Source organism: Thermothielavioides terrestris, chromosome 6 (genome assembly GCF_000226115.1).
Source record: "Thermothielavioides terrestris NRRL 8126 chromosome 6, complete sequence".
Classification (NCBI taxonomy): domain Eukaryota; kingdom Fungi; phylum Ascomycota; class Sordariomycetes; order Sordariales; family Chaetomiaceae; genus Thermothielavioides; species Thermothielavioides terrestris.
In genome coordinates, this window is record NC_016462.1 from 3417602 (window position 1) to 3434715 (window position 17114).

At 61.1% G+C, this 17114-nt stretch overlaps 5 protein-coding genes across 5 annotated transcripts; 4 read left to right on the forward strand and 1 right to left on the reverse strand.

Annotated features, from left to right (window-relative positions):
• Positions 1-1862: 1862 nt before the first annotated feature.
• THITE_9437 (uncharacterized protein) lies at positions 1863-5070 on the reverse strand (the record flags this gene model as incomplete). The annotated part of the gene is made up of 6 exons (XM_003658218.1): positions 1863-2294; positions 2495-3421; positions 3478-3521; positions 3582-3714; positions 3907-4716; positions 4861-5070. Coding segments are annotated over 6 exons (2556 nt in total), but the record flags the coding sequence as incomplete, so codon positions are not given.
• Positions 5071-6563: 1493 nt separating this feature from the next.
• On the forward strand, positions 6564-7755 carry THITE_124804 (uncharacterized protein; the record flags this gene model as incomplete). The annotated part of the gene is made up of 3 exons (XM_003658219.1): positions 6564-6578; positions 6640-7385; positions 7479-7755. 3 exons carry the CDS (start codon positions 6564-6566, stop codon positions 7753-7755), a joined length of 1038 nt encoding a protein of 345 aa, XP_003658267.1.
• A 1361-nt stretch (positions 7756-9116) lies between these two features.
• On the forward strand, positions 9117-10877 carry THITE_2059222 (uncharacterized protein; the record flags this gene model as incomplete). Its single annotated transcript, XM_003658220.1, has 1 exon — positions 9117-10877. A coding segment is annotated over one exon (1761 nt), but the record flags the coding sequence as incomplete, so codon positions are not given.
• Positions 10878-13384: 2507 nt separating this feature from the next.
• THITE_2148503 (uncharacterized protein) lies at positions 13385-14691 on the forward strand (the record flags this gene model as incomplete). The annotated part of the gene is made up of 4 exons (XM_003658221.1): positions 13385-13623; positions 13705-13924; positions 14016-14267; positions 14674-14691. The coding sequence occupies 4 exons, from the start codon at positions 13385-13387 to the stop codon at positions 14689-14691; spliced, it is 729 nt and encodes a 242-aa protein (XP_003658269.1).
• Positions 14692-15012: 321 nt separating this feature from the next.
• Positions 15013-16913, forward strand: THITE_2148504 (uncharacterized protein; the record flags this gene model as incomplete). Its single annotated transcript, XM_003658222.1, has 4 exons — positions 15013-15215; positions 15285-16067; positions 16151-16715; positions 16755-16913. 4 exons carry the CDS (start codon positions 15013-15015, stop codon positions 16911-16913), a joined length of 1710 nt encoding a protein of 569 aa, XP_003658270.1.
• Positions 16914-17114: the final 201 nt, after the last annotated feature.

Sequence of the window (17114 nt, forward strand, 5' to 3'; positions counted from 1 at the left end):
AGCACAGAGGATATGTGTCTGTGCCTGCAGGCCCTGCAATTTCCTTGGTCAATTTTTGGAAATTCGGCGGGCAGAGCGCGGCGAGCATTTTGCCCGTCTTACTGCAGAGCCTCACTCTCTGGGGTGCCGCCCCTTGTTGATTCCCCGGCGTGCGCTGGGTAAGGCTGAGCCCCAAGAAATGGAGCCGGGGAGCAGGTGCTTGAAGACAATTGCTATAACTATGGTCTGATGAAGTCTTCCGGAACCGGTGCTGTATGCTCATGCATATTTAGAAACATAGGATAGCTATATCGTTAAACTGGTTGGCTACAAGCTTGAGAAGTCCTCAAGTTTCGACTTGGAAACACTTGCTCTCAGGAACAGTAGGCGCCTTGCCCCTCCTGTTGTACATAAATACCTCACTTCCTGTCCAGAACCGGATCGTCGGGAAGCCATCTTCGGAGAAATTTGCGGCTGGCTGCGGGGGAGGAGGGTGGAGGAATCACCGCGTCGTTACCCCTGTCTGTCAGGCAACCCGCCGGATATATAGTCAGCCCGACTGATGCGTTACACGTAGTTTGTCTTGCCGCCGCAGCGTACGTGCAGGCGCCTCGAGGTTGATCATTGATCACACGGGCTGGAGCTCTGTCATGTTGTTGGAAAGAGGGCGACAAACAAAGTGTTTGTTTGCCGTGGCTCACGCTCATAAGTTCTGACGACACCACCTGCTAAAGAAAGTACGGAAGTACAGACCTATCTCACTGTTTCTCAGTCAGAACTTAGACGTTGTCGTCTCCAGGCTTCATCATGCTCGCGGTGCTGCCACTTGTCGATCGGACAGTACCCCCCAAGCAGGCCCGTACTCCCGACGCAAGGCGCTGGGATGCCGTCGGTCCCTGCGCTGGGACAGCCCCGTTCTCCTGAGTCTGCGCCCCGGCGTTTCCGTTCTCTTCCAGAATCGCTCCCGCATTTCTGCGCCTGCAGGTCCTCCCGTCCTCGCCGCCTTGCTGCGACCCATCACCAGCAGCCACAGCAGCACCAGCACCAGCAACCCCTGCCACCGCACCCTCCTTGCTCTCACCACCCTGCTCCTCCTGTCTCACCCTCCACGTCTCCGCCCTCTCCTCCGCCCTCATCACCATCTTCTTCTTCTTCTTCTTCAGCAGCTTCCTCTTCCGCCGCTCCTCCGCCGCCAGCCAGACCCGCGCCTTCATCGCCTCCACGCGCTGCTCCGTCGCGGCCACCAGCCTCTCGGCCCTCTCGTGCTGCTCGCCGAGGGCCACCCAGGCGCGGTACACCCCGGTGTGCACGAGCACCCAGGTCACGCCGAAGTTGGCCGCGCTGTGGAAGAGCGCGCGCAGGAAGGAGGAGAAGGCCATTGAGAGCGAGAGCAGGATGACGCCCGCGGAGAAGGGGACGGATATTACTGTTTTCGCGGTTGGTAAGGGTCAGCATTTGCGTCTTAGTTTCGTTGCACACACTTTGTGGTGAAGTTAGGGGTGGAGGTAAGGGGGAAGGGGGGGCGGTGGATGCATACGCATGTACTGTAACTGCTCGGCGAGCGAGATGGTCGTGCTGGTGCCGAACTCGATGTTGTTCATGCCGAACACGCTGGCGATGAAGGACAGCGGCAGGAAGATGATGGTGATGACGGTGAACACCATGATGGAGCGGCCCTGCCGGACCGTCTCCTCGGCCTGCCGGCCCGCTTCGCTCGCCAGCTTCCCGCTCGCTTCCTGCTGCACCACGCCGGCCTGCTGCTGCTTGAGCGAGAGGAGCTCATGCACCTGGCCGGTATCGTCAGTGTTCTTCTGTCCCATGGGAACAGCTGGGGAGGGGTGGGTGTGGAGGGGGGTGGTCGCATGGAGTAGGCTGTGGCTGGGGCTTACGCTTTGCGCTGAACTCTCGGCCGCCTTCCGCAGCCCCTCGAGCTCGTCAATCCGGCTGTCCACGTCGGAGAGCAGCTCTTGCGCCTGGATCCGGAACCAGTACAATTGCCTCTTTCTCTCCGCCCGCGTTCCCGTGCCGGGGGACGGCGGACCTTCACGGAGCGCGCCCTCCCCCTCGGGGTCCAGAATCTGTTCGACGTGCCTGCGGAAGCGCCGCATCACCTCGCGCTGCGTCCTGTAGACGTGGAGCATCATGTCGAGCTCGTCGATGATGTCCTTGATCTCCCGCTGCAGCCGCCCCTCGACGTGCACGTCCATCAGCGGGGAGCGCAGCTCGCCGGCGTGGTTCGGGTCGTAGCGGCAGATCAGCGAGGCCTTGAAAGCCCACTCCCAGACGCGGTCGAACAGGATGGTGGTCCTGTGGCGCTGCGCGGGACAAGGTTAGCATGCGTTTGGGTGTGCAACGGTTCAGGGGCTCACGAGGTGCAACGAACCACGCCCCCAATCGCCTCGGAGAAGATATCCATAACCTGCGGTTGACTGTCCTGCAAGCGTATGTCAGCCCGGGACTGCCAGCTCTTTGGGTATTTTCCAGTTCACAAGAGGACAACTTGAGGAGCACCGACCGTCGTTTTCGCCCTGTCGAAGAAGGTGTTGGAGCACTCATCAAGGATGATGAGCGCCAGGTCGTAGACGGATCTGATCTGGTTCTTGCGCGCCGCCTTGAGCCGCATCCGGATAGCCTTGTGGACTCCCGACAGGTCGTGCTTGTTGTAGCCGTAGCGCCTGGGAAACGACGTGATGATGGTCCGCTCGTCGAGAATCCACATCCAGAGCTGATCGACCATGACCAGCTGCGCCGTCTTTCTGACGTCGTTTCTGCAGTGCTCGCAGCCGTCCTCGTCCGTTCTGCTGCCGTGACCCGTCCATTGCCCCTGCGATTGTGCGCCGTCCGCGTCTGGGTCGATCTCCATATCCCCGTCGCCTCCGACCTGGCGAAAGCGGTGACGCAGTTCGGAAGTGATGCTGGTCCCGCGGTAGACGACTTGATCCCGATCGCGGGCCTCGGTGGTTCTCAGCGCCCAGTAGTACGATTGATCCAGCGTTCGGCGGGGGTGGAGCGGAGGATCGTTGTACAAGTACTTCTCCAGCAACTGTTTGTCCCGGTACGTGGACATGGCCTCGTAAAGCCGGGCAGCATCGATGAGGTACTGTCCCAGGGGAGACTTGATAAGGGGTCGGCCGTTGGCGTCCGCCGCCCTTCTTAGAGGTAGAAGCTTGGCCACCACATCGCTGAAGCGATCTGAGCGTCTGAGATCTGGGAAAGCTCTGCCGTTTCTGCGGATGAACTCTAGTAGCCGCTTGCTCGGTTGCTCCTGCGGGTGGGTGACTGGCCTTCCGCTTGGGGGGAGCCCTTCTCTTTGAATCTTGCGCTTGGCCCTGTTCGCCAACCTCGTAATCTCGTTGTTCCGCCACTGCTTTTCAGACTCCAAATCGACAGCCTGTGCGATGTTTTTGCGCATCCTGTCGGTTTCCCAATGCAAGTATGGCATCTGCAGCTCCTTATTAGTCGGAGGCAGTCTCGGGGCGCGTTTGAGGGAGGACCAACAAAAAGCACAATGTTCTTGGGATTGTCCTCGATTTCGTCCGGCTCTGAATTTCCACATCAGCTATCGAGTCACGCAAATGGGGCCCTTGGAGTGCGACGCTAACCAGTAGATACTCGCTCACAGAGAGGGCGCAGGTGTCTCGCGTGGACCGTGCCGTTCCGAGTCTCATGCTGCTGGCCACGCCAGAACTGAGGCCGGAGAAGCATCTGCGTCCTCGTCCGAACAAGAGGGTCCCGCTGATTGTGCCCGAGATCTGGACGCTTCTCGTCATAGTACGCGGCGATCGCTTGCTGTTCGTATGGTGTCAGCGAGCGGCACCTCGATGAGTTGTGACAACATTGTCTCGCGGCTTACCTCGACCCACTGATACATTCAACGCCACATAGTCAGCTCATGTACAGTATGGAAGGTATTCTCGGGGTGCTTACATCCATGTTATTATATGGGATGTGAAAGTAGCGGATTCTCGTTGGATCCTTCTCGTCGCAGGCCTTTTTGGACAGAACGCTGGGAGACACTGGTGTTCGAGCGAACAGGAAGCGTATGGGTAGGCGCTGATCCGGGAATCGGCCCTTGAAGCGAATGTCGTTTTTCAGGTCCTCGTCGACCGGCGCCAGATACGGACGACCCTCACGCAGGCTTTGAGAGGTCGACGTTCTGCTGAAGCCGGTGGCTGTGCTGGGCTGGTTGGTCACGGGGGTCGACTCCCGGGATGACATGGTCCTCGACCTGTGAAGCGCGGGTTTGTATTGTATGAGGTATGCGTTGACATCCCGTTCGAGATCATACTCGGCTTCACTGTCGCTGCTCAAGTCGCCTTTGTTGTAGAATTCCTTGATAATGGCCCGGGCCCGCCTGCGTCCCGGCTCCATGCCATTTTCGCTACTCGCGGTAGACTGAGCAGCCGTCACGGTATCCGATGCTGTGTCTGAATCCACAGCAGCCACGTTGGCGGTGGGTTCAGAGACCTTGCGCCTCCACCGCCGAACGTGTTCTATCCCCGAGAGAAACGTCGAAGAAGACTTCCATCTTCGCCCACTTTCCTCGACACATCGCACGAGGTGTCCTGGCTGCGCAGCCGTCTGTTGGTTTTCGGTTGTCCCGGTAGACGAGGGCATAATTGAGGCGGGAGCCTTCGCAAGAGCGTTCCGCAGGACCTCGGTCCGCTTATACTGGGCCTCAATGGCAACAGCCACGCTTGCCCGTTTCTCTCTGACCCTCTGCTCGACCGGATCCGGCTTGTCGATTTGTGCTTGCTTGGTTCCCGCACCAGGGTCCGGGCTGGTGCCCGTGTTTGCTGGCGCAGTGGGTTTTGAATTGGCCGTTCCGTTGGCTTTTGCAGGGGCGTCCACGTTGGCGTTTGCCTTGCCGCCTGCATTGACTCCCTGGTCGCCCTCCGCGGGCTCGGAGGCGGCGGCCATGGACTCCAGCTGATACTCATACTGCCAGATTTCGTTGCTGAGGTCGAAGAACTTGGCGCGCTCGGCAATCTCGATGCAGGCGAAGTAGTGCTTCACATGGTCCCGGATCGCCTCGGGTTTGTGCGGGAGAGCTGAGCGACAAGCTGGCGAACCGTATTCTGGATCGTATGCTGAAGGGTGCAGGTGGGTCACTGCTGAAGACTGACGGGGCAGGAGAAGCCGACGCGGCGGAGCCTGGCTTTTGTTACCTCGTCCCGTCCCAGTGGCCATTGTGTTGATGGGGCTGCTTCGAAGGGTGCTTGTGCTTGCTCTGGGTTGTTCTGGCGCAGATCGGAGTATTCAGCGAGCCTGGGGGAACAGCAAGACTGGAGTATATGAGCAGCCTGGCCAGACTCGCCGGCAATCGCAGCAAGGCTGCCGGCTGTCGCACGGCATTTAGGACCGGCCCGAGCTACGCGCGGTTCAAGCAGGAAACGGACCACCCGAAAGTGCAGCCCTTCAGCTTGTCCTTGCGGGGCAGTGAAACGTGAAACGGGCCGCCTCCAATAGGGGATGGGGATGGCCCAGCTGAAATGCCGACCCTGCATATCCGGCGCAGGGGGTATGCACCCTCGGCGGCTGGCCTGGCGGTCGACCAATGCCGCCGCGGGAGACGGGAAGGCCCCGGAGACACCGGCCAACATCAGCGGCACGAGCCGTCGGAGGAATTGGCTTCTAATTTCATCGCGAGGCTCCAACGGTGGAGCCGGTGCATGAGTACGGGATATATAGATTCCAATCGATATACGGCGCCTGGATATTGACGTCTTGCTGTCGCTGCCCAATTGCATCTCGCTCCGGGGCTATGGGACGCCTCATGATTGGGAGACCCTCGGCGGCTAGGTAAGCGACCGAGGGCACGCAGCTGCAGGGGCTGCAGAGTCGAAGCTCGCGCAAGTCCAGACCACAGCCCCAGCCCGTCTTGATTGCAGCGAGAACAGTTGCGCTACTCAAGCCGGCCTCCTCAGGCGCGCCTCCGAGGACGCGACACTCGGAGCCGGCGGCTACTAGCCGCGGACGCGCAGGAGCGAGCGCACGATAGGCCTGATGCAGCTGTTTCCCTCCAATTTTACTGCCTTGTGTACTTGGTGACGGAGCAAGGATCCCCCAAACACCGTTTAACGCTGCCTGTGCATGATGAGAATAGCTATGTTGCGCACGTAACTGAGTCGGCCGGCGACATGCCCGTTTAGTTGAGCTGGTCAAGCTCACCAAGCACTGGAAGAACGGGCGGAAGCACCTATGGCGTCTGGCGTCATTGGCCAGCAGTATGGACGTGCTGTTGGGCCAACTGCACGACATACGGATGAGCACATGGGGGTGTAACCCAGTGATCATCGAGACGTCATAGGAGAGAAACCCCCAACCTGGGGCTGCCGCCGACCTCTTTCAGACATGGCGACTCAAGTTTCTGGCCAACTTGCCGAGTGAACTTCGCTCATGCTTTCACGCTATCTTGCAGGTAAATGCAGGGCATCCGTTTGCCAATTCGCTCCCGGGCGCTGCCTCTAACTATTTGTCGTCGAAGTGTCACCACGCTTTTGCCTGGTCGACAGTCAGGGAACCAGATATTGAACAGAACTTTCTCAGCACGCAATTCGTCGCACAAGAGCATAGTCCCAGACATGCAGACTATCAAAGTACGACGCTCTGGCTCAGATTGAGGGACGCAAAAGGGGTGTTACTAACCAATCCTGCCAGGACACGCTCGCCGAGAACCTCGGCGGACCGGCCACCCTGCTCGGGTCGCACCAGTTCAAGCTGGACGACTGCCCGGACCTCTCGGGAAAAGTGGCTGTCGTGACCGGAGGAAGCGAAGGGATCGGCTTCGGGGTGACGTACACGCTTCTCAAGCACAACATCGCCAAGCTCTTCATCCTCTCCAAGTCGAAGGAGGTCGTTGACGGCGCAAAGGATGCCATGGCCAAGGAGCTCGGCCAAGACAAAGCCGACCGCACGGTCTGGATGGAGTGCGACCTCAGCGATTGGGTACGGGTCAAGGATGTCGCCGAGGCGATCAAGCGCGAGGCCAGCCGACTCGATATCCTCGTCAACAACGCCGGGCGGGGCATCATGCCGGCGGAGTTCACGCCGCTCGGCGTGGACCGGCACATGGCCGTCAACCACATAGGCCACGTGGTGCTGACGAGCCACCTGCTGCCGCTCATGAAGCGCACGGCCGAGCAGGGCCACACGGTGCGCATCAGCAACCAGGCCAGCAACGTGCACTACCAGGCGCCGGCGGAGACGCGGTTCGCCAGCCTCGAGGAGATCAACACCGATGTAGGGCCCAACGGGCAGTACGGGCGGAGCAAGCTGGCGGCGATTCTGTACGCGCGGTATTTCGACCGCAATGTGACCAAGAAGGGGCATCCGAACGTGCTGATGAACGCGACGCACCCGGGGCTGGTGAGCACCAAGCAGAGCCGGACGTCCATCTTCGAGGCGTGAGTGTGCATGGCGTGCCGCCGTTTTTTTTTTTTTTTTTTTTTTTTTTTCTTTCCTTGCAGCTCGACCTGCTCACTAATGCGAGACGGCAGCTTCCCGCTTGGAGGCTACGCCATGTCTCATGGCATCGAGCCGTTCAAAAAAGACCAGTTCGAGGGAGCGGTCCCCACCATCTACGCGGTGACCACGACCAAGGAGTCGGGCCAGTACATTTGCGCGCCGGCCATTCCCGAGGCGGGCAGCGACTTGTCGCAGAGCGAGGAGCTGGCCGACAATCTGATGGAGCTCACCAGGAATGTTGTCAGGGAGAAAACGCGCAGCGAGTCGGCGGACAAGGGGTGTCCGTTTGACGACCTTGTGCTGCACTGACTGCTGACCCTTTCTGCTGACCCTGCTGCCCCTGCTGGAGGAACCGAAAAATGTGAGCCGTCGGTCTGGGTGGTTCACTGGTGCGTGGGGTACTGCAACGCCAACTGGCTGGTTTGGCTGACCGCCTCAGCGATAGTGGAGACGGTGGCCTGCAAGACGCAGGGAACAACGGGGCCCGATTGCCAACCAAACGATGAGATGTTGCTTGCTGCTGGATCCAACAAGAAAAAGCCGTCGACGGAGAGGTTCTGGTCCAGTTGAACGAAAAAAAATCTCCCGCGTGCACCTCCTGACGGAGCTCCGCAAACAAACGCAGGCTGAGCATTGGAGATCGTCCGCGGGGTTTTTTCAATTGGAAGTTGTGCCAGAGTTCGTCCGTATCTTCCAGGTTGGTTCGTTTGCTGAAGCAAGGGATGAACGTCGCCAATCCCTCCATCTTGATGTCGACCCGGGAAAAAAAGTCATGACTGCTGCAAGCCCTGCCACCCTCCAGTACACTAATGTTCTCGCGGGTCCATGGACGGCACGGCTTGGGCGGGACGGATTGGAGTTACTACGGAATACACTCCTGTTAGCTGGGCTCAGACCCCTTTTCGTTGCAGGCCCCTTGATTTCGAAGGTGCCGTGACGGACGGGACTGCTGGGAGTGGTTGCGGTCTTGCGTTCCCACTGGCGGTGGGCGGAGGTGATGGGCACGCTGATTGGAAGGCACATGCAGCCCCTGCCGTCCCCTCCGGTCCCCTGTCGTTGTTGGAAACGTTGCTGTGCCTGCTCTCGAGAGGCTTGGCAGTCGAGAAAAGAAAAATGGGCAGTGAGGGAGAATTGCCTCCCGAGGTCTCCTCCCGTGCAAAACCAAGCATACATTACTTGCTAGATCACGGCTCGGATACAAAATCGCGAGCCCGGCTTTGGCATGTTTGGCTTGCGCGTGTGTCCGTTGCCCAGGCACGGAATGGATGAGACACTCAATCCCGCCATTCCCTCATTCCAAGTGGATGGGAACCTCTGCAGGGATTCTGCCTGCCTCTTGGAGTCTGGGGTTCCCAGAACGGCTGGGCCCCTGCTGCCTCCCGCTGACGCTAGCCGAGTTGGGCGCTAGGCCCTCCCAAGCTAGCAGCAGTTCCTGCAAGCACTTTGGCTCCCCATGCCAATTCCCAGCTCGCGTCCCCACAGCCAGCGCGAACCGACGAACCATGCGGCGCCGATTGCTCGTTGCAGCTGCCTTTCGCCTTCGTCTTTTCTGATACGTCTCTTTCCTTTTCCCATGCTCCCCGTCACTCAATCTTTCCAATTGCAACTTGGCTGAGCCACCTCGCTCTTCCCCTCCAACCTTCCTGACCTCGCTGTGCGCGGCGGCCAAGATGGATGCCTACGGCGCACCCTCCAGGCCCGGCACCAGCTTGGCCAGGACACACCGCGCACACTCTACCGATCACCCACACTCTCCGTCCTACCCATTGTCGCCTCTGCTCCAGGAGAGGCTCCAACGGTCGCGGCGGGTCGAGAACGAGCGGATGGCCGCCCAGTCCAGCTCCGACATGCTGGCCTCGTCCACAAGCTCTCGCCATGTAGGGAGCCCTTCCCCCGCCGACAGCCCGCGACCTCGGTCGAGCGGAGGGCCCGAGGCTGCGAAGCCAAAGAAGGGCCTGAGCGTCAAAGAGGTGGAGCAGACCTTGTCCACTTTGCACAAGCAGAACTTCGACCTGAAGCTCGAACTGTACCACCGGAGAGAGCGGCAAACTGCCCTTGAGGAGCGGATCGAGGAACTGGAGCGCGAGGCGAAGGAGCGAGACGACCTGAACGATTCCCTCGTCAGAGAGCTCGAGAAGCGGGACAAAGCCGTCGAGGATGCAGTAGCCATGATCCTGGCCTTGGAGAAACGGGTCGAGCAGCTCCTCCTCGAGAGGAAGATGGCCCGCCAGGTGGAGGCCGAAGGGACCGCATCCCCCCACGTCGACTCGGCGGCTGTTACGCCAGCAGCGAGGAAAACTGGCACCTTTGAGCCGTCGCCGCTGGTTGAGTCGAGGACACCCACACGCCTGCCGAGCTTTGTTTCTGAGCAGAGCGAAAACCTTCAGCACCTTAGAAGTGTGTATCTTGGTGCCGGCGACAGCAACCTCAGCCTGCCCCGGCTGGTTGGGGACACGCCTGACACCACCCGCACGGACCCCAGGCTAGCCAGCCCTGCATTGAGCGACCTCAGCGAGAGCTCGTTTACCAGCATCTATGGCCGCGAGAGGACCGGTGAGGTCTCGTCGCCCTCAAGGAGCGGTGCGTTGCCCGGGAATGAGCCGTCTAGGACTGTGTTGCCAGCACTGGAATCCCAAAACCGAGTCAGGTCTTCGACGCCGAGGCAATACCTCCGCCCGTCCAGCTCCCGTGCGGCGAGCGGGCAGTTTCACAACATCGGCGACGTTCTGGGCATTGAATCCTCGCCTCTGCAGCTGGTGGAGAAGATGAGTATCACGCGTATGGCGGCCATGAGGAAATCGCCAAGACCGACAACAGCGACTCGGGACAAGGACTCGTCGCCATTTACGCGGCCTCCAACATCACAGGCACAGCCCAAGACTAAAAAGGAGAAGCGGGAGGCCTTGGAGAGAGTCCTCACTCAGGGACATTTCAACAGCCCTCAGGCACTGCCCCCCACACCGGACACCCTTTCAACCACGACGCTGGGGCAGAACGATACTCCGTCCAAGGAGCAGGTCCGAGAAGATGAGCGAGGCTATCAGCCAACAACCCAGGCGACCGCGGCGAGAGTTCCGACGGGAGACGAGCATCCGCCGTCGGCCCGAACAGCGCCACCCGCATCCGCCGCAGCGCATAATAGCCGGAAACAGGTCCAGACCCTCAACGATCAGCTCTCCGCCATGCCGGATTCGGGCCAGTCGCGTCCGGATGCGCAGGCAATGAATGCTCGCAGTCGCGATGCCAGCGGTCGTGGGGTGGATATCCTGGGCCACAAACGGAGGGATTCGACCACCTCGAGCGTGGACACATGGCTCCGAGAGAGTCTAAAACCAGACAGCATGGATGCGCTGGACCCCATGAGTTCTGTGTCGCAAACACATGCGAGTGCCGGGAACGGCCGCATTTCACCGGATCTCTTCTCGTTTCCCACCTCCGCGGCAGGCTGGGCAGCCCACGCCATGTTCGGATCCCTCGGAGGGAAGGGCTACATCAGCGCCGGCGGCAAGCCCCCCTCGGCGACACCGATCGCCGACATGCTGGATGCTATCGGCGCATCCGTGCCTCCAACGCCCGGCCGTGGCCCTGGACGCTTCACCCCGACGCTCTACACCGGCCCCACCGCGCCGCCACCTCCGAATCGACGCTCCAGTCTTCAGGCCCGGACCGGTGCGACGGCAGATGCCGCACCCGAAACGGAAGGCATCTCGCCACCGTCAGCCCGGCCGGCCATAGGAGCCTCGGCGCAAACGAAGGGCTCCGCTCGCGCCAATCGAGCGCGAAGCAACAGCACCGACGTGCGACCGCCTCCGCGGCATCTCACCGAGCTCGGCCTGAAACAAGACCGAGCCAGGACCGTGCCGCCCAAGCAGGTCCACCTCCCGCCCCCGCTGCCCAAGCAAGACCCGCCCTCACAGCAGCAGGACGCACCGTCCCAACCCCTTGCCAAACAGCGACACTACCCCCCCACCGCCAGCCAGGGCTCCCGCCCGCGCTCGCGCGGCCTCAACAGCTTCTTCCGCCGCTCGACCGGGTCCGCAGACATGACGCAGCCCCCCGCGCCGCCGGCGAGCGCCCCGCCGACGCAGACGGCTTTCAGACCGCCGCCGCAGACCCAGCCGCCGCACCCGCCGATGGGGATCCCGTCGTGGGTGCGCCGCAGCTCGCTCGCGGCCGCCGAGGACGACGCCTGCCGCGCGAGCGCCACGCCGCCACCCATTCTGCGGAACAAGGTCACCTCCTCGGCGGCGGCAGCAGCGGCTGGGGTGGAGAACGACGAAGATGGTGGCGTCGCGCTTCATGCCACGTCCGGCGCAGCAGCAGCAGCTGCTGGCCGTGTTGGTGGCGGCGAAGGGGGAGTGGTTCTGGGTGCGGTACCCGGCTCTGCGCCGACGAAGGCCGCCTCCTCGCGCAAGTCGTGGGGCGGCGGTAGCGGGAGCGGGGAGGGCGGGCCGGAGAACGGCGGCGGGGGCGTGCCGATCGGGAATAGCACTGGGGGAGCAAGCGCGGGCGGCGGCGGGAAGAGGAAGTGGCTTGGCCTCGGCCGAGTGGGCAGCTTGCGGAACCGTGGGGCGTAGAGTGCCTGTGGGCGGGTGGTGGACGTTGCCGGGCAGGTTTCCGTTCCTTTCTTCTTACACTATGTTCTCGCCCCGTTGGCCCCGGTTGGACTTCGGCGCTGTAGCGCTGTCCTTTTCTGCTTGGCGCTGGCAGCTGTGATGAATGCGGGTTTGGCGAGGAGTTTCAGGTTCAGGCTTGGGCTTTGGAAGCTTGTCTTGGCGTCCTCTGCTTTTTGGCGCTCTCGGCCTTTAAAGGGTTGGCTTGGGTTGCTTTTGGCGTTTGCGGGAAAGAAAACGTGGTCCGGCGTGGCCCTTGGTTTACCTACCTAGAGATGGCAGCCACAGGCACTCCCTGATTTGATGATCACTTTCAGCTCTGCTCGCTGTACTCTAGACGAATAGCACACAAGTTGCTCACCAAGGTCAAGTAGTTATCTCTCTCACAGGAGAGAGACAGATTTCGATCACCTGGCCTTCACAGTACTGGTTCACGAATTGGTGGGCACCGGAATCGCCGCCTGATGTACGGATACGGGGCTCAACTCAAACCTGAAGATGGCACGAATCACTCACCTCCGCCCCCACCACATTCACGAATTGCGGGAATGGGTCCCCGGAGCAGTAGCATCCAGCAGGGCTGAGCACGTAGCTCTCTGCGGTGGGAGGCCCTTAACTCACTGGATCCATGATATCTGGTCCCTGATATAAAGGGCCGGGAACGCCCGGCGCGTCAAGTCCCGCCGCGACACGGAATGGTGGTGAGTGGGTGAACAGGATTCATTCCGAATCCCGGGAGGCTGCTCGAAATGGTTTTGGAATCCTTCGCACGCCAACACCACTTGGCCGCTTACTCTGCAGAAGGACAAGCCGAATTTATCACGGTTCTACAGCCGGGTTGGCTGAGTAAAAATATTTCCGTTCTTATAAATCGCTGTGTCACCTGTTTTCCTAGATATGCCAAGTTTCCCTTAAAGAGGGGACGAAGACGGTGCGGACTGCTGGGCCTCCGCCATTTTCATCCGCTTCATTCTGGATCCAATCATCTGATCCCCGTGAGTGCCGAAGACAGCAGGGCCTGGTCGGCCGGACCTTCAGCATCATTGAAGCGAAGCTTAAAGATGAAGCTCCGTAACAGTGGTTACATACATATAGTGTATACACTGTAGGAGCGAAGCTAAGCTTCGCTTTATTTACCGGGCAAATCCTCCAGAGTTTTTAGTGTTTCGATTGGTCGAGAGGCCCAAATCATATGACTTAGCGCGGTTTGTACAGTGCCAATTTCTCTGTAAATTACCACGCGCTTCGCTTCACACTTACGGGGGCAGACAGTCACCGTAGGGTCTAGTATTCCGGGGCAGTATACCAGAACCACGCCGACGACCATGAAGCTGATCGTCGCCGGATCCACCGGCTTCGTGGCGACCGAGGTCATTCGCCAGGCGCTTGCCAACCCGGCCGTCGCGTCTGTTGTCGCCCTGGGCCGTCGCAAAGCCCCGGAGCCGCAGAGGTTGGATCCCGGAGCCGACGTGTCGAAGTTCACGTCGGTCGTCCTGGAAAACTTCGACAATGAGTATCCCGAGAGCGTGAAGGGGGCGCTGGCCGGGGCCGATGCGTGCATCTGGTAGGATGTTGCGTTTGTCGTCTGGCTCTGTCCTCAGGAGGGACTGTCTGCTCACTTGGGCCCGACTATTTATTTGTCTAGGACAATTGCGGTCACGCCAAGCAAGTCAAAGACGGTGCCCCGCGAGCAGGTGATCAAGGTCTCTCGTGACTACGCCGTCAAGTGCCTGGAGACCCTGTCGCGGCTGCCCCGCGAGGGTGATAGCAAGAAACCGCTCCGCTTCATCTACATCAGCGGCCACAAGGCCGAGCGGGACCAGAGCAAGAAGCCTCTTATTATAGGCGACTACCTTCTGATTCGCGTATGGCACTCTCCCACCCTCGTATTTGTCCCACCTACCTGATGTGCCCCTCTGTAACTGACCTCGGTCGTGCTTCGCGCTCGCTCCACAGGGAGAAGCGGAAACACGCATCCTCGAAACAGCCAAACAAACCGGCGGCGCCGTGCAGGCGGCCGTGGCCAAGCCGGGCCTTATCTCTGGGCCGGGCAAGAAGACGTCGTGGCTGCAGCGCACCTTGCTCTCGCTCATCGGCCTGCCGAGTATTGAGGTCAGCGAGATTGCCGCTGCGCTGCTGCAGCAAGCTGTGAAGGGGGTCGAAAAGGAGACGCTGTCCAACGACGATATGATCAGAATTGCGCGCGAGGTGTCGGCCGGGAACAAGTAATGGGCGGTCACCCTCTGGAGTGTGGTAATCGATTTCCTTGCATTTTCCGCGTATACGCCTGTGCACTTACGATCCCTTGAGCACGTCGGCCCCATGGCTGAGATGACTTTTGCCCTATCCGGCCTGCATGTCGCCGTTGTCTTGGACCGTTCAGCCCACGGACATGATGCTGCTCGACAGAAATGCGGTCGCCAAGCCCTCTCGTTTAGGTACTTTGCCGCCAGCCCCGGAGTGTTCGCATCTGCCTGGCGATCAGGACCCTAATGCTGCTGGCAAGTCTTGGCTTCACAGCACCAACTTTGGCTGCTGGGACCCGAAGTCATCTGGCCAATGTAACGGCCTCAGCCTCTGCCGCCATCCGCCCCTGTTCCGGCCCGTGGCTCAGATGCGAGCTCGCCAATGACACTGCGCGGAGCCGATCCGAGCCTCACCACGCCGCCCCTGAAACCACGCCTAGCTCCCCAATGGGCAGTGTTCGTTGCAAAAATCTACACTAAATTCGACCTTGATCCCTGTGCCTGCAACAAAGAATGGCCCAATGCGAAAGAAGTGTCATGTCCGAAGACGGGGCTTTCCGCTCGCACTCGGGCAGTCTCCCGGCTTTCTTTCTCTTCTTTTCTTCTGATTTTCGCCCTCCCGTCAACCGTGACATCCTTCCCGTCCGTGACCACCCGATACACATCTCGGCCATTGTGCCTGGTCCCTAACCCATGCTGCTGCCGACATGCACCCGATGACATGGAGTCTCGTCGCCGCACTCTGGGTTGAGCGAGTCGTCTCGGCGACGTGCCCCAACAAGACGGCGTCGCCACTGGCCGTCCCCATCAGAGACACCCAGGTCGACCCCAGCATCGCGAACTCGACCATGAGGGGGATACCAGCCAAGATCGGCACGCCGCCCCAGGACATCGTCATGATCCCATGGCCGTAGGTTCGGCCATTTCTCCTGTGGACCCGTGAGTGTCGGGGCTAATGATGGGCCAATGGCCATGTCAGCGATCTGAACAACACCTACATCTACGACGCTCAGTCCCCGTGCAACCCCAACGTCGTCGCGAACGACGTCGTGTGTCGCATCCGTCGAGGAGGCGAGTACCAAGAGGCGAATTCATCCAGCTTCGCCAAGTCGTCGGATCTCGTCGCGGCCGGAGGCGCGACGCAGGAAATCACCACGCGCGGCTCCGAGGCGGGCGTGCCCAAGCTCATCTCGACCAGCCTGGCCGGCACCGAAGTGCTGCAGGTCAACGGCACCAACGCCACGGCCTTCCCCATCGGCATCCCGCGCCAGATATGGGACAACGGCTACACGACGCTGCACGTGCTGGGGCTGGGGTCGAACTCGACGTACCTCGACGCGCTGGTGCGGGCGGGGCAGATCCCGGGGCGCGCGTGGTCCGTCTTCTGGGGCCGCATGTGGACGGGCAGCAGCGCGACCGACATGGACGGGTCGCTGGTGCTGGGCGGGTACGACGAGGAGAAGGTCATCGGGCGCAACTTCACGCAGCCGCTCGACTACTCCGAAGAGACGGGCTGCTGGACCGGCATGAAGGTGACCGTGTCCGACATGGTGCTCAACTTCCGCAACGGCACCGACGCGAGCATCATGCCGCACAACTCGGCCGTGCAGTGCTGCATCGTGCCGCAGCGCCAGCTGCTGTGGGAGGCGCCCACCGACATCGTCGGCCAGTTTGAGGAGGCCACGGGCACCGTCGACGCCGGCTACTCGCTCGGTCTGAACCGCGACGCGAGGCTGATCAACATGACGGCGACTCCCAATATGTAAGCGTCTTTTTTCTCTGCCAACCCCCCGCTCTGGCGCAGTCCACACTAACCCTCTCTCCCTTCTCTCTTCCCACTGTTAGCTTCGACGGCGACGTAACCTTCGTCCTCTCCTCGGGCCTGCAGGTCCGCGTGCCCAACGACCAGTTCATCGTGCCGCACGCCGACTTCCTCGACAGCGGCGAGCGGTCCGTCAACCAGTCGCAGAAAGAAATCCTCATCGCGCCCGTCGACAGCAACCCGGCCACGCTGGGCCGCGCCTTCTTCACCGCCGCCTACCTGCTCGTCGACCACGACGACCGCTCCTTCACGCTGTGGCAGGCCAACCCGACCACGCGGAGCAAACTGGTCGCTGCGCCGGGCAGCAGCAGCGGCAAGGCGGCCGGCTGCGGCGGGGTTGGTGGTGGCCAGGGCGATGCCGGGGACGGATCCGGAGCGGGATCCAACAAGGACGCGACCATCCAAGGGCGGGGCGTCAGCGCCGGCGTGATTGCCGGGGCGGCGGTGGGCGGCGCGGCGGTGCTGGCGGGCATCGTGGCGCTGGTGTTTTTCCTGCGGCGGCGGAGGAAGAGGAACAGGGAAGGCGAGATGGCGCCCGCCGGCCCGCTGCCGCAGCCGGACCGGGCGCGCGGAAGCGCGGAGGGGGCGGTACTGTACTACAAGATCGACAACTCGGTGCCGAGCGAGGTGCCCGGGTCGATGCCCAAGCTGGCCGAGATGCGCGCGGACGAGTACCACCGCCCGCAGGAGGTGCATGGGGAGTCGTTGGCGCCGCCGGGTGCGGGCCTGCAGGAGACGGGGCGGCCGCTGACCTTTGAGTTGGACGCGGCGGAGCAGCGTCGGTGATGTGGCGTTGGGGAGAGTGACTGGCAGAGTGGAGGCGAGATCTCGCATGTGGATAATTTTTCAATAATATCTATATGTCAGAAGCTTTCTGTCTTGTCTCGTTGAGCCCACAGCTCGTCTCCCAATCTCAAATGCTGACCCCTGAATCAGATCCCTCAAACCATGCCCCTCGCCGTCCCCGTGTAGACCGCCGATGGCGAA